This window comes from Melozone crissalis, unplaced genomic scaffold, assembly GCF_028551555.1.
Source record: "Melozone crissalis strain CALT ecotype California unplaced genomic scaffold, PUWL_Pcris_2 ptg000018l_1, whole genome shotgun sequence".
Taxonomy (NCBI): Eukaryota; Metazoa; Chordata; class Aves; order Passeriformes; family Passerellidae; genus Melozone; species Melozone crissalis.
Window position 1 is genome coordinate 31312847 of NW_026535796.1, and position 27394 is coordinate 31340240.

General features: G+C 45.6%; 1 protein-coding gene across 1 annotated transcript; it reads right to left on the minus strand.

Annotated features, from left to right (window-relative positions):
• Positions 1 to 1447: 1447 nt before the first annotated feature.
• On the minus strand, positions 1448 to 25825 carry EGLN3 (egl-9 family hypoxia inducible factor 3). Its single transcript, XM_054275654.1, has 5 exons — positions 25469 to 25825; positions 5574 to 5693; positions 3581 to 3717; positions 2818 to 2891; positions 1448 to 1718 (listed from the first exon to the last, which is right to left on the minus strand). Exons 1-5 carry the CDS (start codon positions 25823 to 25825, stop codon positions 1681 to 1683), a joined length of 726 nt encoding a protein of 241 aa, XP_054131629.1. The 3' UTR covers positions 1448 to 1680.
• Positions 25826 to 27394: the final 1569 nt, after the last annotated feature.

Consider the following 27394-nt stretch of genomic DNA (forward strand, 5'->3'; position numbering starts at 1 on the left):
GAAGGATGCTCAGCTTTTCTTTAAGACACAAAACAGCTTTAAAAAATACTCCATTTTCTATTATCATTTTTTAAGTCATAAAAGTTACTTCTGTCCTATGCAGCTGTTACCTGTCACTGACATTTAATAACTGCCATTGCACACAACTTTTCCATTCCCTAGCTCAAGTGCAGCCCATCACAGCACAACAATGCAGCAGAGTGTGGGGAAGCCATGCAGGGGCCAGAGGTTCAGACACACCACCTTCCCCAGCATGGGCAGGTGGCACAGGAAAATATGGGACACTGAAGGGGGCATCTATTTGGAACATTTAATAGGGTCTGACATACACACTGACAGCACGAGATAAAAATGAATGCAAGTGAGTGTATTAGGCTGAGAACAATTAGTGTGAGTGATAAATACATCCACTGCCAGATCCCAGCTTCATTAAGAGCTATTCTGAACTGCATAGTAAGTGCTGGTTGTAGAAGTTTAGACAGTAGACCAGTTACTCACTGAGTCTAATAAGTTTAAAAAAATAATGGAGGGAAAAAATGTGTGCTTTGCCATTGAATAACTCTGATCTCACAGCCTGGGCACAGCAGCAGTAGTTACCTGCCATCACAGATCAATTGAAACAGAATTGCAGTTTCATTCAAATTACATATGCATGCAAAATTAAACAAGTGTGTTCACTAAGAATATGTAGCGTAAAAACCAGGTCTAAGTTACCCATTATTTATCATATATTTGTCAGACTGCCAGACATATCTTTCCCTTTCAGATTCATATCTATGTCACACAGAACACAGCAGATGGAGAAGTCACAAAGCAAATACTTCTTTACATATCACTGGTCTTAAGGGCCAATGCATTGTGTGCCATAAGCCTTTCAAGTTTACCAGATTTTTGGGAGAAAACAGCTGCTTTACCAAACTGTGAAAATAGAACACATACAACCCATCCTGCGCAAAACAGAAAAAATAATGGTTTTATGAAGTGTGAACAGATGCATAACTACTTTCCCCTCTGTCCTGGGACAGAAAGGGCAGTACAGCTACAGAGCTAGAATGTGCCTCTTGAAGAGCAAACAAAATCCAGAAAATGCAACAACTGTGTAGACAAACATCTGGGAAATCATGTTTCTGAAGAGCTGAACCAATGTTCTGCACAGCAAAATGATGAACAATACATCAACAGGTCCATTTGGGACAGACTGTAAAATGCTCTACAAACATCCAATTTAATTTCTCCTGTCAAATATCTCTCTGTGCCTGTCAGCAGTCTGCCAACTGATTTTAAACTTGCAAGGCTTCTTCCCATTTAACTAGAACTTTTTTCCCCATAAAGTGCAAATAAGACTCAGTTTTTTACCACTAGTTCCAATGACCATTATCTTAGTTACAAGAGTGATCAAAAGCCAATTGGCTGAGCCACTACCACTAGGCTTGAGTATCACATACTCTTTTTTTTTTTTAACCCTGGTTATTTTTTCCAGCAAAAAGCAAAGAGCAAACAAGTCTTTCTTCTACCAGATGCAGCATGACAGGAGGCTGCCTTAAGTACCATCAGCATAAGATGCACGTGCTAGACACCACCGGTGCATACTTGTGCATAAAAATGTTTTGCCCTTATTTGCTGGAAATGGAAGTCATCTTTGGGATCTTATTTCCTCACAAAGAGTTCATGAGCAGTTGATTAGTCTTCATTAAGAGGTGCTTCTCTCTTCCTCGCATCTACATCAAAAAGAAAAAAAAGACAAGAAGTGGTTAAACCAGGGGGTTCTGACTGTATTCATCTGAAAACTCAGAAACAGAAAAAAACTGATTTATTTTCAATGGACAATACTTCACATTTCAGAATCATGCCATGAATCCACTATGTGGATTGAACTGCTACATGATACCACAGCATGTTAACAAGGACAGTCACACAAAGATCTTATACATTTTTCCTGTTCAAATTGAAGATTATGCATGCAATATTTAAGTAACCCAATAAACTCGGAGACCCTAGATCAGTAATACTTTTCCCCCACAGCCTCTTGGCCCCTTTTTCATGATCCTCTTTAAGGGTGAAAGCAGTATTTGCTTTCCATACAAGCTAGAGAGATGACAACAGTCTCTTCTGAAAATCATTTGACTAATTACAACTTTGCCCAGCTGCACATATTTTTAAAAGGACAAGTGCTCTCCACACTGTTTTTTGAGGAGGCAGCCCCTGAAGACCAGATCTTAAACTGCTCTGAACAGCAACCCTTAGATCATGGTCAGAGGTAGGGTGTTGGAACACACCTGGACAACTCAGTCTGTGACTCAAATGCCATTACTGCAGCAGTGCAGGGTGGCAGCCTTTAGAAAGCTGGGTCACCCCTTTGTGGGCTTCTGCCCTTCACTAATACAGGAGACCCTATTCATTCAGAACATTTAGAGAACACAATTATTAAACTGTCTGTCAAAGTCCAAACAGAGTACTAAACAGGGTTTGGAGGAGGCAAAATATACCTCCCAAATAACAAAAGAAGAGCTGACTCCCTGTGGTTGGAGTAGCCACCTAGGGTAGGAAAAAAATGTCAGTCATTTGGGACACAAATCAGAAACTGTCTCTCCCATTCTCCCCATTTTGTTCATCAGGGATTCTAGGGCCAGGCCTGATCTCCTGTCACAACTTCTCCACCTGCATAAAATAACTGACTAGCAATAACAGGAGAAAAAGCTTCCTAAATATGCATGACATATGCTTGTAGCTACAGAACCACTTCTGGTCTATCTCTGACTCTGGAAATACCAAAATGCATTAAATTCTTTCTAGTGAACATTTATAAAAAAATCATACCAGTTAAGTTCCTGAACTTCTTTTTGGCTTCTGCTCTTTCTTCGGCATCAAAATACCACACGGTCATGGCATATCTATAAAAGAAAGAAATCTTGCATGTCTTTCCACTTTTGATATTAAAATACAGCACTGCACTTTTATGCTCATGGAGAAAGCAAAAACAAAACTGGATTAGTAGACTAAAAAAGTAGAATGAAAGTGACACATCTTTAGAGTCAAACACAGACAGCATTTTAGTGCATATTTTAACAAGTCAGATAGAAATATAGGTGAGAATTTCTGCTGGAGGCACAAAAGAGAGCACGGCCCCTGGTAACAGAGGGCAAAAGTAGCTTCCAGACCTTTGCATGTTTTTCTGTTCTGAGAGGCCTGTAGGCAGCTTGGGGGCTGCCCTGCGTCACATCAGCTTTTCACAGGCTGCTGACAGATGGTAGCCCCAACAATCCCTATAGTGCTACAAGGGCAAAAGAATAACCCAGCACCTCCCAGCTAAATAGCTATGCCCAGCTTGGAAGATTTCTCCTGTTAATGGTTAAGGGCCTTTTTTTCCAACACATGAGGAAATGTATCATTCGAGCTTGCTCCTCCTTACTTAATGAGAGAATTCCCAATGACTCAAAACCAGGAAATTCACTCAACATCTGTCTATTTTTTATGCACATGTATTTAAACATGATGGCCATAATTTTGGATTAAAATACTGGTAGAAGAGATGCTCTGGGGTTTTTCCTAGCCAAAAACCAATATTAAATATGCTACTTACCTGGTTGCATAAGAAGGCTGGACTTCATGTGGGTTCCTTCGATCTGACCAAAAAAAAAGTAATCGGTCAAAAATCGGCTCAACATCTGCTACATAGGACTTTCCTTCCGGGAATATTCGAAGAATTCCACCATGCAGCTGAAAGAAAAGGAAAGATTGGTTTTTTGCACATATAAACAGCCACACATTCACATGAAAAATAACTTATTTCTCTCTCCTCCACACCTAACAAATGGGGAATAAACATCTAATGATAAATGTGACACCTACGTGACAACACTGGAAAACCTTACTGTGTCTCTTGGCCACTTTGTTTTACCAGTCTGTAATGTTTCAGCTTAAGCTTCTGTCTAAAGCAAATGAACCAAGATAAAGGTAACACTAGCCCTGCAGCAAACACTGGGAAACTTCTGAGCTTCCAGTCACATTTCTAGAACCAGTGAATACCACAAGCTGCTCTACCTGACCAGTCTGAGATCATGCTCTCTGCTCAACTCTTCTTAGATACTGCTCACAGTATTTCAGACAACGTGCCTGATCACTTAGGAGTTAAATTCTACACCTCAGGAAGAGTGAAGTCTGTTTTATTGTTAGATTTGTAAAACTTCTCAAATGCATTATAGATCCCAGCCACCATTTTCCCTACTCATAACACAGCCTCGTTTCTCTACCATACAATTCCTGTCTTTCCACGTGCCACGATTTTCAGGAAAAAGGTCTGGTGATCTGCACACACTCCAGAAACTTCAAAAGATGAAGATGAACCCTGCCTCATCCTGCTGCTGTTAGAGTGCTCTTTGGAGACTTTAATGCTGCATCACAGAGTGCAGTGCAGCACCAACCTGACGTGGTACCTCCACGTCACATGCAGACCTCAGTGAGAAACTGCTAAGCCAGGTTTAAAGCATATGGCTCTTTTCAAAGCCCAGTACTATTATACTCTTATATAGCATGTCCTCCAGCATACACTTACATAAAATCACCACCACATCTACATAATAAACTCCATCAGTGCCCTGAATTTCAGTTAGCTTTTCTTGGTGCTCACTTGGGTGCCTCCCCACTATTTGGGTAAGGGTGCAATGCACAAAATAAACTGGATATTTGCATTTCCTCCCACATCTCCTCCTTCATTGTATTACATTGAGATGTTTCACTGTCATACTCTCTGTAACAAGATGTGCTTTTCTGCAACACTGCATTTTTCAATCACATTGTCTCTGTATCTGAACTCGCTTATTAGGGTTCATAGTATTTACCTGTTCTTAAAGAGCATATTGGCTTAAAAAGAGGTTAGAGAAGCAAACAACATTGCACAATTTTCAAGTGATAACCCTCATGAACATTTGTGGGGCATTACAACAGAAAACAGACTTGAAAAGAGACATTCTGCAATTTTACAAACTCCTCTTTTGTTTCTAATTTAATAGTATGGCCCATTCAGGGGTGACTTAACTGCTTTATAGTAATATAGGCAGGAACAAGAGTTCTATCCAGTCAAGAGACCCACTGGTGGAATCAAACCATGTTTGTTCCTCTTCCTAAGCCCCACTGCTTCATAAATAAGAAAAGGGAACTGCCTGAATATCTTCTGCAGGTTAGCCTGAAGTATCAAGAATGATAAAGTCACAAATTTGGGCTGTCATTTTACTCTGCTCCCACAATCCACTTATTCTGTAGTGAATTGATTTTCTTTTTCTGCTGCTTCCTCTAAACAAAGTGTTAAGAGCATACAGGCCAGTGCTTACAGCTTTATCCTATAGCAACAGTATGTGTGCAGAATGAGAGAGAGGACGATAAGGAAGCGGTTCACATCCTTACTTCCAAAGCATTGCCAAAAACAGACAGAAAAAAAAAAAAAAGAAGAAGAGATGAAGAATGGACCAGCGGCTCAGAAGTTCATCAGAGTTCACAGAAACAACAGACAGCTCCAGAGCTCTGCTTCTGAAGTAGCTTTTTCTTCCTGTTGTGTCTCAACCCCATGGCTTACTCACCTTGGAGTCCCAGTTCTTGTTCAGGTAATAAATACAGGTGATGCAGCGCCCGTCACCATTTGGATTGTCCACGTGACGAACGTACCCAGTTCCATTTCCAGGATAGCAAGCAACCATAGCCTGAAACATACAGATTGTAAAATAATTAATTCTACAAGATAACAACCTTGAGTTTTAATTTGCTAAGCATCCTCCCACCACCAGTTTGGCTCACTACTTTTCAGATTATCAATCCAAAACCTAGAGCAGACATCACCTGAAGGTATTTTTGCACAAGTATTTTTCACAGGACAGCTCAGCCAGTGTGAAATTCAAAACTGGAAAATAAATACCCTTATAATTCACAACATATACACTAAAATAAAAGGGAAAAAAAGTGAAACTAGAGCACTAGTATGCATGGTACAAGCTTGTTATAAGCTACGTGACTTTGAGGCAGTTTCAGCTGAAATTTGCTTGGGTTTCTACAGATAAGCAGTCATTGCAAAGCAGATTTTCCAGTCATAATGAAAGTAGAAAGCATCCCAGGATGTCGTGCTTTACTACCACCATCCTCCTCTATTCATATCTTCCAGTCATTGTCATGTACACCCCCGTGTGCAACTCAAAGTGAGTGGTCCCCAGGAGGTGTTGGTAAAACTCCATAGAGCAAAGTGTGCAAAAAGCTGCAGCTCCTTTGTGCTGTGTTTGCACAGGGCAGTGCATGTTTGCTTTCATGGACTGAGCCAAACTAACCAAATAGCTTTCAGAGCATTTCTCTCTTTGATCATCTTCAGACTTGCTGATACAATCACTTAATTCATGGTTTAAATTTCGTCTTGAATGATAAGATAAGCCTAATATGAATTACTCCAAACCACACGGCAATCAACAGGTCTTAAAAGGTTTTTACAGTAAAAACATATTAAACTTGGTTGACTTAATTAGCAGCCTAGGCAGAATGCAGGCAAGATCAGGTGAGACTGCTGGTAGGGTACTAGATCTTTCACTCAGTGTCTCAGTCACTCATCACTATTGGGGCTACTTGGCAGTGATACTGATCACCCCTAAAGCTGTTGCAATAGAGGTCTTGTTCCTACTCTCTGACATCTCCAGATTGCTTGCCAGTAATTAGCAGCAAGAGTAATGGGAAATGATGGACTAAGTTCAGCTGGAAAACTGCAGATAGTGTTCAGATGTGGGTTCTGCAATTATCACTCCTCAATCTGTGTGCGGTGCTACCATAAACAACTTGTGCATGGAGCACACCACATGCTAAAGTTCAGCTCACTGTCCACCAGGATGGGCTGGGGGTTCCCAGGTTCCCCTGGGGAGCAGAGCTTCTGGCAGCCCCCAGCCTGTACCTCTGCAAGGGGCTCCTCCTTCCCAGGGCAGGAGTCAGATTTGCCCACATTTAATTTCATAAGACTCCTGATGGCCTGTCTCCCCAGCCTATCTGGTTTCCTTTGAGTGGCAGCCTTGCCCCCAAGGGCATCAACTGGTCCCTCTCAGTTTGGTGTCTTCTGCACAGCTGAAGAGCGCACTCTGCCATCTGTTTCAGGTTACTGATAAATAAAGATGTGTGTTTAACACAACAGGTCCCATGACAGATCCTTGTGGTGCCCCATTTCGTAGCAGCCTCCAGCTATTGGAGGTCTGATGGACCACGACCCTTCAATCCAGTCATCCAATCAGTTTTTTACCCACCTACTTTTCCATCCTTTCAGACAATAAAACCCTAACTTCACATATAACAGTATTTTACACGCCTGTGCCACAGAATGAGGATATGATTGTACACCTTTTGCATGACCTGCTCCAATGATCTGATATGCACAATTTATAATGTAATCAATAGTTGGAGATTGACAGTATAGGCTTTTCTAAGAAATTTTTATCTAGGAACCCCAGAATTCCTGTTTTCTTCTTCCAAGCACATGTGAAAGGCATGCTGTTCTCATGGGACATGACCAGGTACCGTACAGCACATGCTGGTTTCATCAACAAGGAAATTTCACTGTGCCAACAAACACCAGCACAGAAGCTACTGCCAGCCAGCACAGTGGATCCTCAAAACCTCTGCTACCAAGAACAAAACCTATCCACAGGAGTCAGCCACGTATGAATTAACTTTCCTCCACACAACAAGCACTAGAAGAGCACCTGCAGGCAGCAGTAAGGCCCCAGGGCCCGCTCTCCACACCTCAGGCCAAAGGTGCCGACAGACTAGTGGCCTGCAGGGTCAGGACATTATGCTAAACAAAAGCAAATACTTTTAATTCCAAGTAATAAGCCCTCTTCCATACACCTAGCAGTCAGGTAGATGCCTTGCTGTAGATCCTGTCTGCTCTGTTGTCATTCTGCTGTAACAAATGGCTCCAGAGCTGCACTACATTTCACTATCAGCCTGATAACAGCAGTAAGGGCTGGTCTACAGCTCAGTGCTCGAAACATGTTAAGGGCATAAGTCTGGTGGAAACCACAAGTCAGCTGTATCTGCAATCTAATAATGGTCTGAGGAAGCTGGGCCCTCACTGGAGGGGATAACCCAGCTTGTGCATTCCCCATCCCAGTTACTAGCACAGCACCTCATGCAGGGGCACCTTCACCCATCCCACATGCCGTGAGCTGCATCAGGTCTAACAATTAAAATAGCAACCTTGTGTAAAACAGGATCTTCACACACTGGGAAGCATGACCCTGGTGCCCCTGAAGCCCCTCAATCACTCCACTCCTCAACTGAGCAGGGGAAAGTGTAATAAAAGGGTTCATAAGGCTAGGAAGAGATCACCCACCAGTACCTGTTGCAGGCTGGGGAAACTAATTTAATTTATTGCCAATCAAATCAGAGTAAGATAGTGAGAAATAAAACCAAACCTTAAGACACCTTCCCCCCATCCCTCCCTTCCTCCCAAGCTCAACTTCACTCCCAAGTTCTCTACTAGGCCAGCAGTGGGTCCACCTTGTAGCCAGCTGGCATTGGCTCTGTCAGACACAGAAGCTTCTGGCACCTTCTCACAAAAAAACCCTGATGGGCTCTCAGCTACCAAAACCTTTCCCTGTAAACCCAACCCACCGTGAGAGCTAAGAGCACCAAGGAGAGGGGCAGGGAGGAGGGCAGTGCTGGAGCTGGATGTGGCACAGGGGCATGGTCACCTGCAGTGCCAGCTCAGCACAGCCCTGCTCACCACACCAGGGGATGATGCATGACAGGAATGCAACCTCACTGGCCAACAGTACCTCATTTTAAGTCAATGTACAACACAAAATTATGGTGGCCTTAAGTCTCTCTTTGGAGAGTAGACATTACTCCAAGATTACTGAACTGCCTAAAAATTAGTCCAATATTACTACTGTTTTTAACGCCACAAACAAAAAGCTACTGAACTGCAGACCCTGAAAGGGATTTAGGTGCTTTATTTACTATGGAAATCTAGGCAAAAGGCCAGAGTTTCCCCTGGCCTCCCCCACATAATATGTTCTCTTAGAACATGTGCTTTGTCTCCAGCATTGATGCATAATTTATTTATTTACAGTGTGCACCTTTTGCAACTGCAACACTCCATCCCTGGAGATTAAGTGGAACAATTCCCACAGAATCCTAAAGCATGGGCCACACTATAGCTTAACTTTCAGAAAAGCAAAGAGAAAAAAGTTTCTAGTAGCAGTAGCAAAAGAAGAAAAGCAGAAGTGAAATATCCTTTTTCCTGGCACAGCGAATATTTGAATGAAACCTTAAACAATGAAGGGAAATCATTCTGGTCCTCCTAGAGACTGTTGAAATGATATGAAGCTTTATCAGAGCAATGGCTGGAGCAGCTCCAGAGCAGATCAAGCTGGCCTCAGCAGGGATTCCAGCTGTTAGCAGTACTTTTGGAATCATTTAAAGCAAACAAGAAACAGGAGATGAGATGCGTGACCCAGACTTAATTTAGGTAATTTGTGAACACTGGTATCTGTCAGATTAGTGCACAGTCCAGCTACAAAAGCCAGAGGCTCGATAACAATAATCAAACCATTTACCAGGTGTGCACATGGAGTGTTAGTTAAAAATGTTTCCTACACTTTTGGCTATTGTGTCCAGAAGAGCACACTCCATTTTTGGAAGCAACTCCTCTCTTCATTAACGATCTTCAAACCTAAACCAATCAAATTTACTATAGCACGCAGTGATGAGCAGGAATGTACCTAACATTTCTTCTTTTCCAATACAATCTATTGCAATGGCTGCTGGTTGGCTTAACTTCCCAGTGTAAGCACTCAGAAAATTTCTGCAACACTCCCCTTTTTTAACTTAAAAAAGAAGAGTTTGTCTTACATTACAGCTGAATAGTTAAAAACTCATACCCAGATGCATGCCTTTGGAGTCACACACACCACCCCATGAAGACCAATGCTCTGGTAGTCTAGTCAACAGTCATAAATTAAACCTACAAAACTTGGAAAATGAAAAGCGAATCATCAAAACTAAAGCTTCTGCCCTGTCATTTTCAGGGATGTTAGCTTTCCCAAGAGGGTGCAAATCAACCACAAGTTAAACAAGCAGCAATTACCAGCTTTAGGAAGGACCCATGAATCGTCAGTAAATTCCACACTGCACAGAAGCTTGCAGAAATAAGTTATCTATCATTCAGCCTAAGTATTACACTCAAGTCAGCCAGAGAAATCTGCAAGTCAAACTGCAAGACACTAGTAAAGTTTGAAGGCAGATAAAAAACAACTGTTCCATTGAGAGGATTTTTCCCTACCTCCCAGTGCTTCTAGCAAGCAGAAAAACAAATTCTCTTAGCTGATGGCCAGGATCATGCTGTGAGACATGATTTACAAAATAAGCAATGCTAGAGCAGCCTGATACATGGAACTATTTTCTGATATTTCAGAAAATATCTCTGCTAGAAGATGTTTGTAGCTGGAAACGAACAGTGCTTAATAGGAAGCAGTGGAGACACCAGGTCAGAAGGTCCCAAATTTCAGCCCAATATGTGGTTCTCAGGTCTGAACTTGAGGGCAAACAAAAATCACTTTTGATCAGTCCTCTAGGGTATTAGGACTACCAGGATTCACCTGATTGTCTTAGTTTTGAATGTGTATTGTGCTCAACCTGATTCTAGTTCATAGATGTGCACAGTCTTTACGTCCAGAAAGGGAAAAGCACCCAGCATGCTCTACATTAAAACAACAGGAGTAGTCTGACATTTCATGATCAAAGGCAGGAGATTCTCAGTTGAGGCTTGACTGACATATAAACACTATGGGGTATTAAGTAATTTCCTTTTGCACCCAATTGCACCTAAGTGTTTTGTGCTGCACAGCTTATAATGGTTAAGTATAAAATATTCATGAACATTATTAAATATTAGTTTATTTGAGTTTATGAAAGTTAAAATATTCAACTACTATACTGAAGTATGAACTGGGAACATTGATCTAACTTTATACTCTATAGAGATGGGAAGGAACAGAGGGGAAAAAATTATGTTGAAACACCAACAAATCAGAAACATTAGCTGAATGCCTGTTGGAAAGGGAATCACCAGTTCCAAGAGGGAGTAAAAGTCTGCTAATTTCAATCAAGCAACACATGAAATGGGCTTCAGTAGCATTTTTCTCATATTGCATGAGAAACTGGTCCCTCATTTCCTCACCATAACTTGGTTACCAGTCTTCAATCAAACTATTACTTGTAACTGTGTAAAAAAATCCTTTTTCCATGGACAGCACTTTCACCAGGTGGTCTGGTACTTGCTTCTTGCTTACATGCAAGCCTGATCATTAGATTCAGATCCTCCAGGAGCTGAAACCTCATCTCTCCTTTCTTATTTTTTTAGTCTTTTGAAAGCACCACAGCTTGCTTGTTGCTTACAGGTACATAAAAGGACTTTTTAAAAGAATTTTTTGAGAAACAACCTGAGGATGGGAATTGTGGGAAAGACTATTCTCTCATCTGCAGGAAGAAGATGCTAAGACACTGATTTATTTTTGCTTACCAACCAGAAGTCTTTTATTACCTGATAATATTCTGATTACTGTATGATGGAAAACTGTCCCCTCTTGTTAAATTTCTCTTAAGAACTAAGGGTAGAAAAAAAGAACTACCCATGAAAGCTCTGTTCATGGATTACCTCCATGCCACACAGCTGTTGGTGATTGGCATGTTATCTAGTCGTAGCTCAAGGAGCCTCTAATAAGCTCTCAAATCTTATGGAAGGTGTCTGTAAGGAAAACAGATCACAGATTGATGCTGCTTTAAAAATGAGCTCCCTGTTAAATGAATCCGTGATGGCGCTTAAGAAGCTTTCCTTATGATTGGCAACAAAACTTAGTTTTTCATAGCCCATTAATATGAAGGACTGTTTCAGCCTGTGACTACTTTTTTTTTTTTTCCTTAACAGAACACACACTTAGAAATAAATCTGAATGCCCTTCAAGTTCAAGCTGGCTGCCAGAGCAGTGCCACTGTGAAATGGGAAGGCAGGAAACAGCCGTGCCTCATGTGGGCAGCAGCCACCTGCAAGTGTCGAGAGAGCAGAGAGCATTTGGGAACCAGCCTTTGGATACAGCAGCAACTCTGCTGAGCTGTTCCCACTGCTGGATACCTCCTGGGATCCTACAGGATCCTAAAGTCAAGGGACAATTCAGAAACTCTGAAAGGATCTGACCATGGAAGTAGTTCTCCAGGTTTCCAAGGGCAAGAGAGTTCCAGGCATTCATTTACCACTGAATACTGTCTACATGGCTCACATTTTTTAAAAAGCCAAGGAAACTAACACTGCTTTCAGACCACCATCCAAATTATCTGTATTCAGCCTCTGGTCACAGCAAGGAGAAAACAGAACACTGAAAGTAAAGGAAACAAATCTGAAACTGCCATAGGAGCACAACTGTCCTTGCAACGAGCATCTTTGCCTGTTGTAGTAATTAAAACAATTAGCCTCCTTTCTTGTATGCTTAAAAAATCTAAATAAGCCTATGTGCATGCCAATTAACACTTTTCTCCACTACTTCAAGTGCTTCTCTCGTCTTCTGCAAACACAGAATCAGACAAGATTCTTATTTTACATCCTGCTCTGACCTAAAACCACGCTTTGGTCGGTGCTGTCACCGCTCGCTGTGCCTCGCACGCACACGGCGACAGCGCCGCTCCAGAGGCGCTCAGCGCTGTGCAGAGCGGGCACACCAGCACGGCAGGACCTCGAACTTGAAAGGCTATTGCCAGTGAATTAGTTCAGTCAAGGATATTCAGATTAATTCTCCAATTAGCAGCTGTAAACATGCGCAGTGCGTGGATGTATCAATAAAGGCTGTTGAGTTTAGAGAGACCGCCCGCCCTGCGCCGGGGAGCGCTGGCTGGGGGCCAGCGGGGTGATGGCTTAGCGACAGTGCTACGTGCGGAGCGTGAGGCCACGGCCAGCGAGGCAAACTCCGCTCCCGAGAGCGCCTCACACACGGCCTGGGGGAACAACGGGAAACCCACACAGGCAGCGGCACACAGCGAGGCAAACTCCGCTCCAGAGAGCGCCTCACACACGGGGAACCCACACAGGCAGCGGCGCACAGGCGCTTCTCGCCTCTCGTTCTTACTGGGCTGTCCCTCCCTCCTGCGCTGCGAACACAGACACAGAGGCTTATCTCCCATACTTCAAAAAAAAAAAATGATGCCTAATTACATTTAGGATTATTTTTGCCTTTTGCTGAAGCCCTCTTTCATCACCCAGAAAACTCTTTCAGTCCCCTCCTCTCCCCAAAGAACCAAACCTGGCCAAGCTGCACTAATGAGAAAGCATCCCAAGCAATTGATGCAGATGGAGAAAGCATCCCCTGTAATGAGCCCTGGGGGACGTGGTGACAAGCACCACCCCCGCAGAAAGGCAAATTCATAAATAAGTGCAAGCTCATTAAGGAAATCTGTAAGGACTGTCCCTGTATGTTCAGTTTCTCAGCAGGGAATAAAAGCCTGGTAACCAGCACACACATCCTCTGAGGGTGGAACACTCCTCATCTGTGGGGTAGGAAGATAACCTCACAGTTCCTGAAATATTCCAGCCTTTCATCCTTCATCAGCAAGTCAGACCTTTTCAGTTCTGCTACTAGTCACTCAGAGGATTACACCACTTTTTTATTTGCAACATTTAAATAACTGCATATTTTGATGCTCTTGTGGTTGCACTAATAAAGGTCAGGAAAGACAGCCACAACATAGCCAAACTTTTGCTGCTGTTGGAGCTGCCTGAGCTGCCAACATCCTTTTCTTTTTATTACCCATTTATTTTTAGCCTGTGGGCCCAGGGCAAGTGAGCAGCAGAGCCCACAAGACTTTTATCAGCTCACATTTGGTATGCAGCACTTGAAACCCTTCCCGTGAGCTCATCAGGGCAGCCCTGGACAGGCTGGCAGGCAGAGGTGATGAGCCACCACCTTGGTGTGCCAAGGGGACAGGAGGCCCCAGCTGCCAACAACAGTCCTGAGGCCCCACCCAGGGTGCCTCTTGTGACCCCACACGATCCCACCACAGCAGAGGCAGCACCACACTGGGGGAGATGTTTTCCTTTGCCCCTCTGGCTCAGTGAAAAACACCCTTCACTGCCAGAGAGGAACGCAGGGTTCAGAGAAGCACCACCACACTTGGCAGGTACCCCAAATACGCCTCAAGGGTCCTCCCTGTCAGAGCCATCTGGGCTCCTGAGGCTGCTAACAATCGCTGTGCTGCATAAACAGAGAGATCAACGTTCTTAAGTGCTTGTTATCACAGCAGTAAAACCAAATTAATGCTAATTGATGAGACCAGTTATCTCCTATGTTAATTTTGGAAGGAAGCCATCTCACTCACTACCCACACATCTTTTGCTCACCCATACCTTTACAGAGGACTTGCCTAGATAACAGTATCCTGCATAAGATTTTGAATGAATAATTAAGTGTAAAACCCATTAAAATTATCTATAACAAATTACCATCAGAAACAATCTCTACTATGGTTCAATAACATGGTCTTTACCTCTAAAGCTTTGCCTGCACATAAAGTTGTACTGCTCTGTCTACAGGTGCACTTTACAGCAGTGTAATCTCTCAGTTAAAGTGGATATATGTGTATTCAGTGGCACACCACCCTTCCATGCAGGAAGGGAAACAAGATATTCAGATTCAAGGGAAATTTGTAATAATCAAACTGTGCACCTGTTCTAAAGCTAGGCAATAAAACCCATTGGTAAAAAAACCAAATAAATCTTCTTAAGTGTTTTAGTGCCTTTTCTCTCCACCACGTACACAGCTGGTACTTACACCACTAAGGTACGTGTGGACAGACACTCAGCAACTCTGAGCAAAGCAAGCACGCACAGACAGACATGCACACACCACAAACTGACTGCCAGCCTTACATCTGCATGTCTCAGAGATATCCACAAAAGCTCTCATCTCCTGAACAAGGAAGTCTGCTCATTAGCAACATGGACAACATTAGATTTTGGATTTGAACACGGACTGCTGAATTCCCACTTCCCTCTGTCCACTGGTCAAGTGTCTCCCGTGGATTTATGCTGCCACCACCTGACAGAAGAGACCAAGCTAAAGGCCAGCTCTGTTGTGGCCACTGACACAGGCTTCAACTCTCCTGCTGGGGCAGTGGCCCTGCACAGGGACACATCCATGCCTGGCAGGTTTCAGCCTGCTCGCACCTGCTGCTCTGCTTTGCTGCAGCCCCCTCTGGAACCTTACCCAGTCACTCCCACCACCACAACTCACTGAAGCAGCAGCCCTTGGGAGATTTCTCAAGGCCGAGCTCAGGACTGAGTCTCAGAGCAATAATGTTCTGTGGCATCTAAGGCAGTTTCTGCAGGAAGCACTGCAACTGTTGAGCAAGGGAGGCAGACTCTCTGGTGTGACTTCAGGATGTTTCCTGAGGATGCAGAAAGCCTGGAGCGTTCTTTCTGGCTTACTCCCCTCCTTATTCCTCTTCCTCTCTATAATCTTTCTTGTGGCAGCCAGTGTGACAAGAGCAGTACATACTCAGAGCCACCCCAGGGGAAGGCAAGGCTGAGCCAAGCTGGAGGCTGGGCAGAGGCTGCTCTCCCAGGGTAGAGCTGCCTGGGCAGCCAGAGAGGCAGCCCTCATCCCTGTCTCTGCCCTGGGATGGAGATGGAGATTGTGGCTGCATAGGCATGACAGGCTGTGCTAAGAGCAGGGGTAAGAACCCATCTGGTGGGGACCCTGCAGTTGGCTTTGCTAGAGATATGGGCTACAAATACACCTCTGTGGTGGGAAGCACAGAGGGGGAAGGCAGGACAGATACTGGAGGGGAAGGCAGAGCTCTAGGGTTACATATGCCCTTTTCAGTGTGAGGGTCAAGCAGGTACTGTGTCTGCCTGTAGCTCTGGTCAGCATTGGCACAGCTAGAGCCTTTTCTAACTGCAGCCAAAACATTGTACCAATACAGCTTATAACTAGCAGCAGTAGCTTCTACAGATGGTAAATAGTGAAACATGCTTTTAACCAAGTGCCAGCAAAGAAAAAAATATTTGTTTCAGTTACAGACATCCAAGTGTAAAGAAACAAACAAAAAAACCATGTCAACTACATTTTTACTCTTGCCAAGAAATTATCAGTGCAAATGTGAGACTGCACTGAGCCTTTACATCACCAGTTAAACATCAAGTTATGCAATCAAATATCTTGGTAAAATGCACAACTTTGAGACTTCGTGTTTGACCATCATGAAATGTTGAATTACACCAAATCTGGCAATGAGGACCAGAGTTCACAAGTCCTCTCACTGCTCCTTCATGAGGAGGAAGTGTGTAAAACAGTGAACCAGGCAGTGACTCTTCCTGTTGGGCTGCTTCAGAGACACCATGCACATGCTCCATACAGCAGATGACAGAGGGTGAGTTAACTTACTGAGGCGGAAACATTAGTGAATATTGTCAAGAACAGAGTTATCAATATATTCTGGGGGACTCTCTCCTGTTTGTGCACATCTACTTGTATGGCTTTTATGTGTTAACAGCAGGACATGTTATAGCATTTATGGTGAAGCTTTTCCTTTTTCCAGTGTGGATGGCTATGCAAGAAGCTTTCTTCACTCCCTGGAGTTCCAAGGCAGTCAGGAAGCTCCATGCCAATCTCCACCAGCACAAAGCCCACTGTTCTTACACTCAGGCTTTTCCCATTCCATAGGGCATTCCTCACCACACACTGCCTATCTCTTTGCATGCACTACTGGAATGAGTGCTACTGTTAACGGTATTAGGACAAGTTTACCATAAGACAGTCAGCTGCAAAGGTCAGATAAAAATCATTACTATCTATATCATCACGTGAGGATCCTTGCTGCCTCCCAGGAGAGCATATTAAAGATTACCCGCATTTCAAATGTAACAAAAATATTTATACAAACACCGGGGATGGCACAAGATACACAACTTTTCCTACAGTTTTCTAAACATATTCTAGCATAGTCTGACAAGCACCAGAATATGCACTTGAAGTCCCATTGATCTGAAACTGCCTTTAAGAAAAAGTAGTTAAGTGAATTGCTGAACTGGAGCCAGAGCTTTAAAAACATTTGTCTTATCACTTTGTATAAAAAATTACAGTGCAAGAACACATAAGCAATGATTAATCATATTATGACTTACAGACAGGAAAAATGCAGACATATATCTTGTTTGGATTTTCAGGTCCAGAAAGAAAGTACAGAAAATAGACTATTTATTTTGACCAAAGGATTCACATGAACTAGATAGACACAAGACTCAAAATGGGTATCTTTTTTGCTACAAAGCAGGATGCAATTTCCTGATGTTTGGCAAAAGATATGGCTACTCTGCCATTTCCAACTGCAAAGCTTTGGACAAACTGTGCTGTTTCCAGTCAGTGCAGATAGAGTGCTGTGCTGTACTCCTGCCATTTAGACTACTCATTTTTATCTGGGTGGCTAAACATGAACATTTAGTAAGCCTCCAAGGAACCACTATGGTCAGCAAAAATCTCTTTGATTACTTTATTTGTGAAAAATCAGAGCAACAAGTAGGTTGTTTAATCAACTGCTTTCTACTAAGTGCTTGGCATGTTGGCACTAATTTTATTCACCTACTAATCTTATCAAAGCACAATGTCAAGAGAAAAATGACTGTAGGGGAAAAAGCTCCTTTCTGTCACTGAGAGATGCTAGATGCACATGTGTGAGTGATGGAGGGGAACAGAGCTTACAGCTCTCTCCAAATCCTTCACAGGAACGATCACAAGTGGTGTGCTGATGGGATGATGTGCCCGTGAGCAGTTTAAACAGTGGGAAATAGATGATTTAGTTGGCATGAACCTCCTTCAAGATCTTACTTCATGTCACTGACTGAACTGAGAGACCTTCTTGCTTTTCTGACCAACTCTGTAACATCTTTTCAAAGCAGTAACAGGTCTAAACCAAATTGTTACATGGTGTTATGCATCCGTCAAAATCTTCTGTCAAGCCCCACCAAGTTCTGCACCACTGCATCAGTTATTCACCCTGGAGCCCACCACAGCAGCCATCAGCCATAGGCACAGGTACCAGAGGCAGTTTCCAAAACACCTCTTCCCAAGAACTCCTCTACTAATAAACCTTACCAATAAAGCCTTTTCACAGAAGCTTAGGGAGGTGTGTTGTTGGCAGCTTTCTACCAATGTTGTTTCAGTCTCCAGCTTTGTGACAGAAGGATTACAGTCATGACAAATCCAACCCAGTGCTTTAAATTCCCTCAAGCTGGTATGCACACATCCTCCTTCATGGAGGTAAAACAGGTAACACCTCTCCTAGGCTTTCCTTCCTAACCTCCCCCTTCTCTCAAGCCATCCACTGCAAGACGGGTGAGTGCTATGGGGCCTGCTGCTGCCAAGGGACCACCTGCCCCCAGCCTGCTACACAATGGGAAAACTCAGTCCAAATGCAAGAGGAGCAGAAAAAAGTGAATACCTCAAAAAAACAAAAAAAGAAGAAAGTACCTTGTCTTAGTAAGTGATCTTGAAACATTTGATAAAAGTATTGATCTCTTCCAAGTGTATTGAGTTTGTTCAGGAAACATCAAAAATTCATCTAATTAAAAATGCATACACGCTTGGATCATTGTGGTTCTACCTCCTCCCTCTCTCATCCCTTCCACACACAAATAGGAAGCACTTGCAGTACTGTTCCACCACCACCTCAGGAAAAAGAATTAAAAAGAATATTTCTGCAATATGGAAGAGAATACTTCCATGTAATAAATCAAGCAAATTTGCCAGGAAGCAACATGCAAGAAAAGACTGAATTACATTGACCCACCATCCAGATAAATTTGAAAGTCAGAGAAAGAAGAGTTTACTGTGAAATCAGATAAAGGCATTGGGATTAACACAGCTGGAATCTTTAATGCAAACTAACAGGCCACTTTTACTGCATACTTCCTGCACTGCATCAGTGTTGTAAGAATCAATGTCCATTTTAACATATACTGCTATTAGCAATGAACTGTATGAAATGGACTGAATTATTCATTAACAATTACCTTGGGAAAAGGCACACAAATATTAATAGCAATGATCATTAGGAAGAAGTTCTTTGCAGAAAGGGTGATTAGATTTGGAATGGGCTGCCCAGGGATGTGGTGGAGTCACTGTCCCTGGAGGTGACTGCATGTGGCACTTAGTGCCATGGTCTAGTTGACATGGTGGTGTTCAGTCACAGTGTGGACTCAATGCTCTCAGAGGTCTTTTCCAAACTAATTGATTCTGTGATTCCATGGCCAGCTCTCCTCCCTCCCAAAATGCAAGCTCAGCAGGGCAAGGTGCTGAACTCTGAATCTTGTCATTTCCCCAGTGGCTTTCCCAAGGATACTGCACCTTGTGATGCCACACACACATCCCCGTGGGTACAAAGGACAAACACTCCCATACACAGAGGCCTTGATGCCCTGTATTACAGTCACACCAGCATTCAGTGAGCAATGGGTCCTCACACAAAAGCAAACTGAGTAGCACATACCTGTTTAGGGCTTGCCAGTGATCAAGCTCTGGCCAGCACACCAGTAAGGCAACCTCTGCAAGTCCCTGGCACTAAGAGCTGACATGATAGCAGCAAGAACTGCTACCAGAGCAGGCACAGCAATGAATAAGTTACTGCAGAAAATGCATGACCAATGTATGAGAGACTGTGGAAAACTTCACTGCTTTGCCACCACCGTGTAATTACCAGAGTCTATCAAGACTCACTAAGAACTGCTGGACTGTAAAACTACAGACAACAACAAAAAAAATTGCCCTGATGCCACAAACACATGCAAAACTCAGGATAAACAGACCATTCATATCTTTACATTGCCTGAGAGCACTGACATTTCCCTTCATTCTTAGGATTAACCACCTTCTGCCTTTCTCTGGGACTATGGCTGTAGAGCTCATGGACAGGCTCCTGGCACAGTGTGATAAAGGTCACTGGGTGGATACAGACTTCCCTGGCAAGAGGGGGAAAGGAGGACCAAGAGAAGCCACTTGGCAGCCAAAGGGCCTGGTGTAACACAACTGAAGGCAGCAGATTTTTGCCACTGCCTACCATAAAATAAGTTTGCCAGTGCACTACAGTCAGGTTTTTAAGACTGAGGATACAAAACAGCTGCTGAATTCAAGCTGCTTGCAACTTCAACACCTGAGTATTAACTCAAACACCATTCCCTAGAGGCTTCTCATGCTTCTGAACCCACTTGCAGACATGTCCATTACTGTCTGTGAAATATTGATCTATTTCTCCAATACCCTGTCCCTGCTGAAAGAAGAATTTATCGAAAAGATTCTCCAAGTGCCTCTTTCAGAGAAGTAGTTCTTTTGAAAGTTTCAAAAGTCATTGAGAATAATTTGATGAAGAACAAAAACAAGTGTTAATATGCCCAAGTTTATACTCATCTGATTGTCAAGTAAAAATTATACATTCCTGTGTATAATTAACCAGGCTAACTAATCTTGCTTGACAAACAGAGATATAAACATCAGCTTTGACACTGAGCCAAAGCAACCACACTAGGATCTGTGCCAATGCTGAATTCTTCAGTTTCATATCATAAAATGACTTGTCTGTTGTATTTACAGTTCCAGTGGCTCTGGACTCTGCCGGCAGCTGGCCAGAAGAACAGATTTGAACTTGTGCATTATGGCAGAACATGCGCATTTGATTAGAAGAAAGAAATTATGCATATTTCTTCTGGATGGTGGTACTCATCAGACCTCCCGTTGTAAACTAACTGTAAGGCACAATGCTACCCAAGTATCAAAAATACTTTGTAAGTACAATAAGCCAGTATATCTCAAGGGGCAGTACTGCTCTTCAGCCTACTATAGCTAGAGTTCTCTGTTATCTCATTCTTCAAATCAGTACCTCAAGTCAGAAAACTCAGCATTTCACTGTGTTTTAATTGCAAAGGATAGAATTTGAATGTTATAGAACAGCACTTTTCTTTTTTCATATATAAATGCAAAAATACCTCACCTCCTTACCTGAGTTATAAGGGACTTTATAAAACTACTGCTGTAACATCTCATCCATTTCTTCAATCTTCAGGAACAGAAATCTTGGTAACAACCTGCTAGGCAGACCATATTTCAAAACCTACCTAGGACCACCCCATCATTTGACAGGCACAAGAACCCACTCTGGTTTCCAGCAAACACTCACTAGCTATGAGCTGCTACCAAAAGACCTACTTCTCCTGTGACCATTAGAGAGGGTCCACCAGGGTGGTGCAATGCCAACAAGCAGAGGAAGCAAGTTTTTGAGAAGGTTCACATCCCATAGGGACTTCTAAATTAACTAATCTTACATTCAAAACACTTTTTTAGTTTTTAACTTTAGGCCATACACTTGACATAATGTGAGCACTTCTGTTCTGAGCTGAAAACATCAGTCACAGGCTTCCTTCAGCACAGAGCAACTACTAAGATTACAAATTCTTGTTTTATTTTCAAACCAGCAGGACTCACTGGTGTCTAGCAGGTGCAAGATGGGCTCAAAGTCCCCAGAGGCAGCCCTGACATGGATTTCAGCCCTTGGTGGTACCCAAGAGGGTATCTGTGACTCAGAGCAGGAGGTGCAGAGTCCACTGAGAGTGCAGCCACACCAGTTCAAAGTACCTTCCACCCCTCAGCGTGAGGACCCAGGCAGCGCTGGCAGCACGTCAAGAGCTGACTCAGCTGGGGTACCCAGGGCAGCAGGCACTGCTGGCATTGCCCTGGGACCTGCCCAGCCACGGGGACAGCTGCCCCTCTCCAGCAGAGGTAAAATGAGACAAGGGCATCAGCCTCATAGCAGCAGATGAACTATGCAGGCACCCCACTGCAAACACAGCTTTAACACTTCCACCCACCAGCCAGCCCGCCTGGTTCCTGCCATACTCTGTCCCCTGCCTCCTCACATCAGGGACTTCCAAATTCCCCCAGGCCCCGCAGAGTCTCTTAAAAAAACACCCAAAAAACCTCCAAAGACACTCCACCCATGACCAAAACATTTCTCAAGTCTTGAAGGAGAAATTTATAGTACAGTGTTTTCCTACAGGGCACCCCCCTCAAGCCCCTGCAAATGCCAGTAAACCCCAAGATGGAACTTTGGGATCTGGGGAGCCAGAAGCTGCAGCACATCACCCTTCCACCTGCAGTCCCTGGAGCACCACCTGATCCAGAGGGCACTCTGGGTGACTGGCCTCACAGAGCAAGCTGCAGCTTTGCTGCTGACCTGAAACACCCACCCCCACTTCTCCACCAAGGAAAGCTCCAGCAGGGTAGTGACAGGTCCTCAAAAACAGAGTGACTTCTGTCCTCAGGCCAGAACATCTCTCTGCACAAGGACATCAATCTTCTCACTCTGAGGAGAAGACTGAACTTGGGTCAATTATGCTTCAGAGTGATGTCCTTAGTCATTCACCTACTAGAAAAGGGGAACCATTCTATTATCTTACTAGACAATGGAGACTAGCGGATGAGAATACAAAAGCCAACAAGCAGTGTATTGCGTCCATCAACCTTTAACCATGCTTTGATCATTTAACCAGCCAGTATTTTAAAATACAGCTTACACCAAAGATATATTTGTATGACTGGTCTGCAAAGATGGCAGGTTACATTTCATGATCAGCCCTCAAATGTCAGCCAGCAGCTCCTATGAATATCCAGCACCCTTGAAAATTTTACTTCTGTTCATTCTCTTTGATGCGATCTTAACTCTCTTGAAATGCTCTTGAAATTAATTTGGCAACAGCACAATCCCAACTGACTTGTTTCTCTCATTTAGCAAAAAGGAAAATTTCAATTATTTGACAAAAGTTGTTCAGGACTTATGTTTGTGTAGCTACAAAAATATTAAGCACTTCACACTGAACTGACATAAGTTCATTTACCAGGCAAATCTTTTGCCTTCTTCCAACACTTAAGCTGAAGACTAAAGTCATACTACTTATTAAAAGAATAAACCTTTAAATAATGATGGGCTAATACAACATAAGTACATTTTCGTGACAAATTGAGTTAACGTGTACCTAAATGCTTACATTTTAAACAAATTGTTCTGAACTCTTAGTTTTGAGTAATATCTATATCCCAAAACAATAAATTACAACAGCACATGTCCCACAGAGATGTTCTGGTCCAGTTGCCCATGAACATCCCGCATCCCCACAAATGTTAAGCTGTGAAAGTTTTTTGGGCATTTACATGCATAATCTGTCAGATAAAAATACTGGATTTAAATTTGAGATTTGTGTGTATGCATTCATAAGACTTCAGATGAAAAGCAGAATGAGAAGATTTTATGGTGGAAGAGAAATGTCTTCAACCTACGTGGGAACCTGCATGCACTGTAGTAATCAGTTGTTAGTCACAGGACTAATCTTCCTGCTGAAGGCATCCCACATCTCAGTTGCAGACAGCAGCTGCTATTCCAGGGCCTCACATACCCACGGTACTTCTTATTGTAACAAGAGGATTGGTTACCATTAACATCTGATGAAAATTTCTCTGCATTTGGTTTTATAAACAATATTGAGATATTGAGTTCCTTTCAGTCCCAGACTGTTGTGCAGCACTTCCATGTGCTGTTTGGAGTCTGACAACTTTCACATTAAAGCACAAGAGCCAGAAGTCTTTATTCATTGTAAATAGCTTGCTGCCTATTTATAAAACAAGTTCTGTTCTATTTTTTAATTACTATTTGTACAAGAATGCCTTCAAAAACACCAAAACTCCGTTTTAAAGTCATCTCTACAACCCAAAGTTACTGCCCAAAATATGTTTCTTCCCAGCCAGCACCAACGTCCTTCATTCATTCAGCTGATTTGTTTTACAAATACCTTGTAAAAAGGCTGGACAGCCTCCTTTTCACTCCAATCCAACTTATAAGCAACTCCCCAAACACACACACGCACAATATCCACCCCTGCACACACCCCCTTGGCCACAAACGCGCTTTCAGCAGTAAACAGGTAAACAGAAATCACCCAGAGAAAGGATGGGGATGACCTTTAAGGTGTGCCAAGGCAGGATGGTTATTTATGCCTCCTCATACAAGGGTCTCAACAGGAATAAGTACAATCCAACCTACCCACATTTTAAAACATCCCTACCCAAGCTTTAACTGAATTGATGATCAGTAATTCAATGGAGCAAAGAGTAAGGAGCCTTTATTGTTCCCACTACTGTGTCTAAATGTGTGGGGGTGTATGCACAGGTTTCAGTGTGTTCCCAAGTCACTGGTGAACATCACTGTACTTTTTTCTTCATTTTCAGGGCAGAATCGCAGTACCATTCACACATGCCCTTAGTCCAGTGCAAGTTAGGATCTAGAGAAATGCCTAATTTCTCCCTATCGTCATTTTTAAAAGTTTCATTGTTTTTGTTTCTGGCGTACTCTAAAAGCAGTGGACCTTTTGAAAATGTACTATGTCAAGTCAGAAATAAAGAAATAAGCATTCAGGACGACAAAGTAAACTTCGTTCCAAGCTAGTTCATTTAGCCGTAGCAAAACAGGTAAGGAAAGACAAGTTATCCCACACTAATATCATTGCAAGTTCAAATAAACTTCATTGGCAAAGAAACTAATAATACAAGTGTCGCCTCCATTTCTGAGAAAGCCTAGAAAAAAACAACTTATCTCTTTAAAACAAAAGTTTGCTATGTTCAAACCACTAAACATCCCGTATTCTGTGCGTACTCAATTCAGTAACGATAATCTCTTCAGCTGTAGAACGGCGACAAGAGTTGGAACCGCGAAACTATTCAGGATAATACATGGGCGAAACATCCAAACAATCGGATCAGAGCCGGGTCCGTTCGTTCGCAGGGAGAGAACGGAGAGCTTGCTCCCCCGCGGAAAGCAGTCACGGTCAGACGTTTTCGGTGGGGCACGCCCCGCACTGTCCCACCCTGTCCGCACCTGGCGTGAGCACAGACAGACGCGGGGTGCAGCCCGCTCCAGCCCACGGCCAGGAGCTGCCTGCAGAAGGGACGGCCGGTGTCACACAGGTGCAAAGGCAAGGGACGGGCCGGGGTCCGGCAGCCGAAAATCCCGGCGAAAACGCAGCGAGGGAGCGGCGAGGAGCCGGCCCGGAGCGCTGCTGGCACCGGCGGGGCGAGGGACCCGCAGGGGGCGGCCCCGCTTCCAGCGGGACCCCGCAGGCGGCGGCGAGGGCTGGAGAGCGGCTGCGGTCACGGGAGCCCCGCAGGCAGGCACGGCGCCTCCGCCCCCCGGGGACGGCCCCGGGGACTGCCCGAGCCACGGGCACCCGCCGGCACCCCCGACAGCGCGGACGCGCCACGGGCCGGCGCCCGCGGAAAGTTGCGGGCCGGTCCCGGCGGCAGCTGCGAGGCGGGTCGGGCCGGCTGGGAGCCGGTGCCGCGGGCGGACAGCAGGTCGGGGCCCCGCGGACCCTTACCTTGGATCGCTCTTTCACGTAGTACTTGCCGAGCCGGCTCCCGCAGTACATCACCAGCCGGTCTATCAGCGTGAGGAGAAAGTTGATGGCCTCGCAGCCCTCCTCCGTGCCTCCGATCCACTTGATCTGGTCACCGCGGAGGTGCCGCTTGGCGACGCCGCGGCTGGGGCCGGCCAGCTGCCCGTCGGCCAGTTCCCCGTCGCGGTGCATCCGCTTCACCCGCTCCAGCACGCAGTCCCCCACCACCTCCCCCAAGAAGTTGTCCAGGTAGCAGAAGCCGATGTCGTGCAAGCAGGGAACGACGTACTCCAGGGCGATTCTCTCCAGGTCCAGCCTCATGATGTGCCCCAGCGGCATGGCGCGGCGGGGACGGGCGCGCCGCTGCTCCGCCGGCGCCCGCGCTGGGAAGCGATGCCCGCGGGGCCGCCGTCCGCTCCAGGCCGAGCCGGGCAGGGGCTCCGCCGCGGCGCGACGCCAGGCGAGGCCAGGCGAGGCGAGGCAAAACTTTCGCCGCTGCGGGTTCGGCTACGCACCGCGGCCCGGCGCTGCGGGAGCGGCGGTGCTGCCGAAGCCCCGAGCTGCTGCTGCTGCCGCCGGCGGCGCCCCGGCAGTGTGCGGGAGCGGCCCGGGGCGGGCGGGAAGGGCGCGAGCAGCCCCCGCCCCGGCAGGAGGGCGGCAGATGGCCCCGCGCTGATTAACGCGCCGGCTACGTGCGGGATGTGTGCTCGCGCCGCCGCACGTGGGAGGGGCCGCCCGCCGCGGCGCGATCGCCCCGCCCGCGGGGCCCCGACAGCCAATCGCGCGGGGTGGGGCGGGGCCGGCCCGCGGGGAACGCGCGGCGAGGGCTCCCACACGTGCGCGGGGGGCGTGGCCCGCGGTCCCGCGCGCCCCCGGAGTGGGCGTGGGCAGCGCCATTGAGGAATTCTCCCCCGGCATGTCGGCCGCGACCCCCGCGCCTCGCCTCGCCCTGCTCCGTCCTGCTCCGCCGCTCCGGAGCTCTTGGAACAGCCCCAGTGAAGTTTGCCAATGCCCCGCCGGGGCTCTCCGGCCGCCTCTTACCTCCGCCTACCACAGCGGCACTTTCAGCACCAGACGGAACTGTTGCATTAAGCGGCAGATGCAGTTCTTCTGAGCGAGAAATGCACCTTTTACAAAAGGTTTACATAGCAAAACAGCAGTTCCCTGAATTATCTATCCCAAAGGGCCCGCCAGGTTGCTTGGCTCTGGTTGCAGGAAACACCCCCCGGACCGTCGGCGGCTTCGTGCCACCACGGGACAGCTGCGGTCAAACCGTGACAAAACTCGTGCCAAACCAAAACTCGCCGTTCCCCCGCGTGCCCCTTGCCGGTAACACTGTCCCTGTACCGGCCGGCCACGAAGTACGGTCCCGCGGTCGCTGTTGGGTCTGTTCCGACCGAGCAGCATGCTTTCAAGTAAAATGCCTCCTGAGAAGCGAGCAGCAGGCAGCCGCTCAGCTCCGCTCACACACGCAACACGCCCGGGATTTGTTAACCAAACAAGAGAAGCCTCCACAGAAACCAAAACCGAAGCAAAGTCACGTTGCTCAGAGGCGCTGCCCGCGGGCAAGCCGGGCGGCCGTGCCTGAGTCGGTGTCTGTGAAGTTACCGATGTCACCGAGCCCCCGCAGCGCTGTGTGTGTGTGCCGAGTCATCCCCCTGCTCGGCGGCCACCTGCGCTGCCCCAGAGTCCGCACACACAGACACACAGACACACTGACACAGCTGCACCCCTCCGCACCCCACGGGGGCAGTGCGGGCCGAGACCCCGAGCCCGCAGGACCCGGTCCGTGTGTGTGCCTGCCCGTGCGGGCCGAGCACCCCGAGCCCGCAGGACCCGGTCCGTGTGTGTGCCTGCCCGTGCGGGACCCGGTCCGTGTGTGCGCCTGCCCGTCCGGGATGTGCCCCC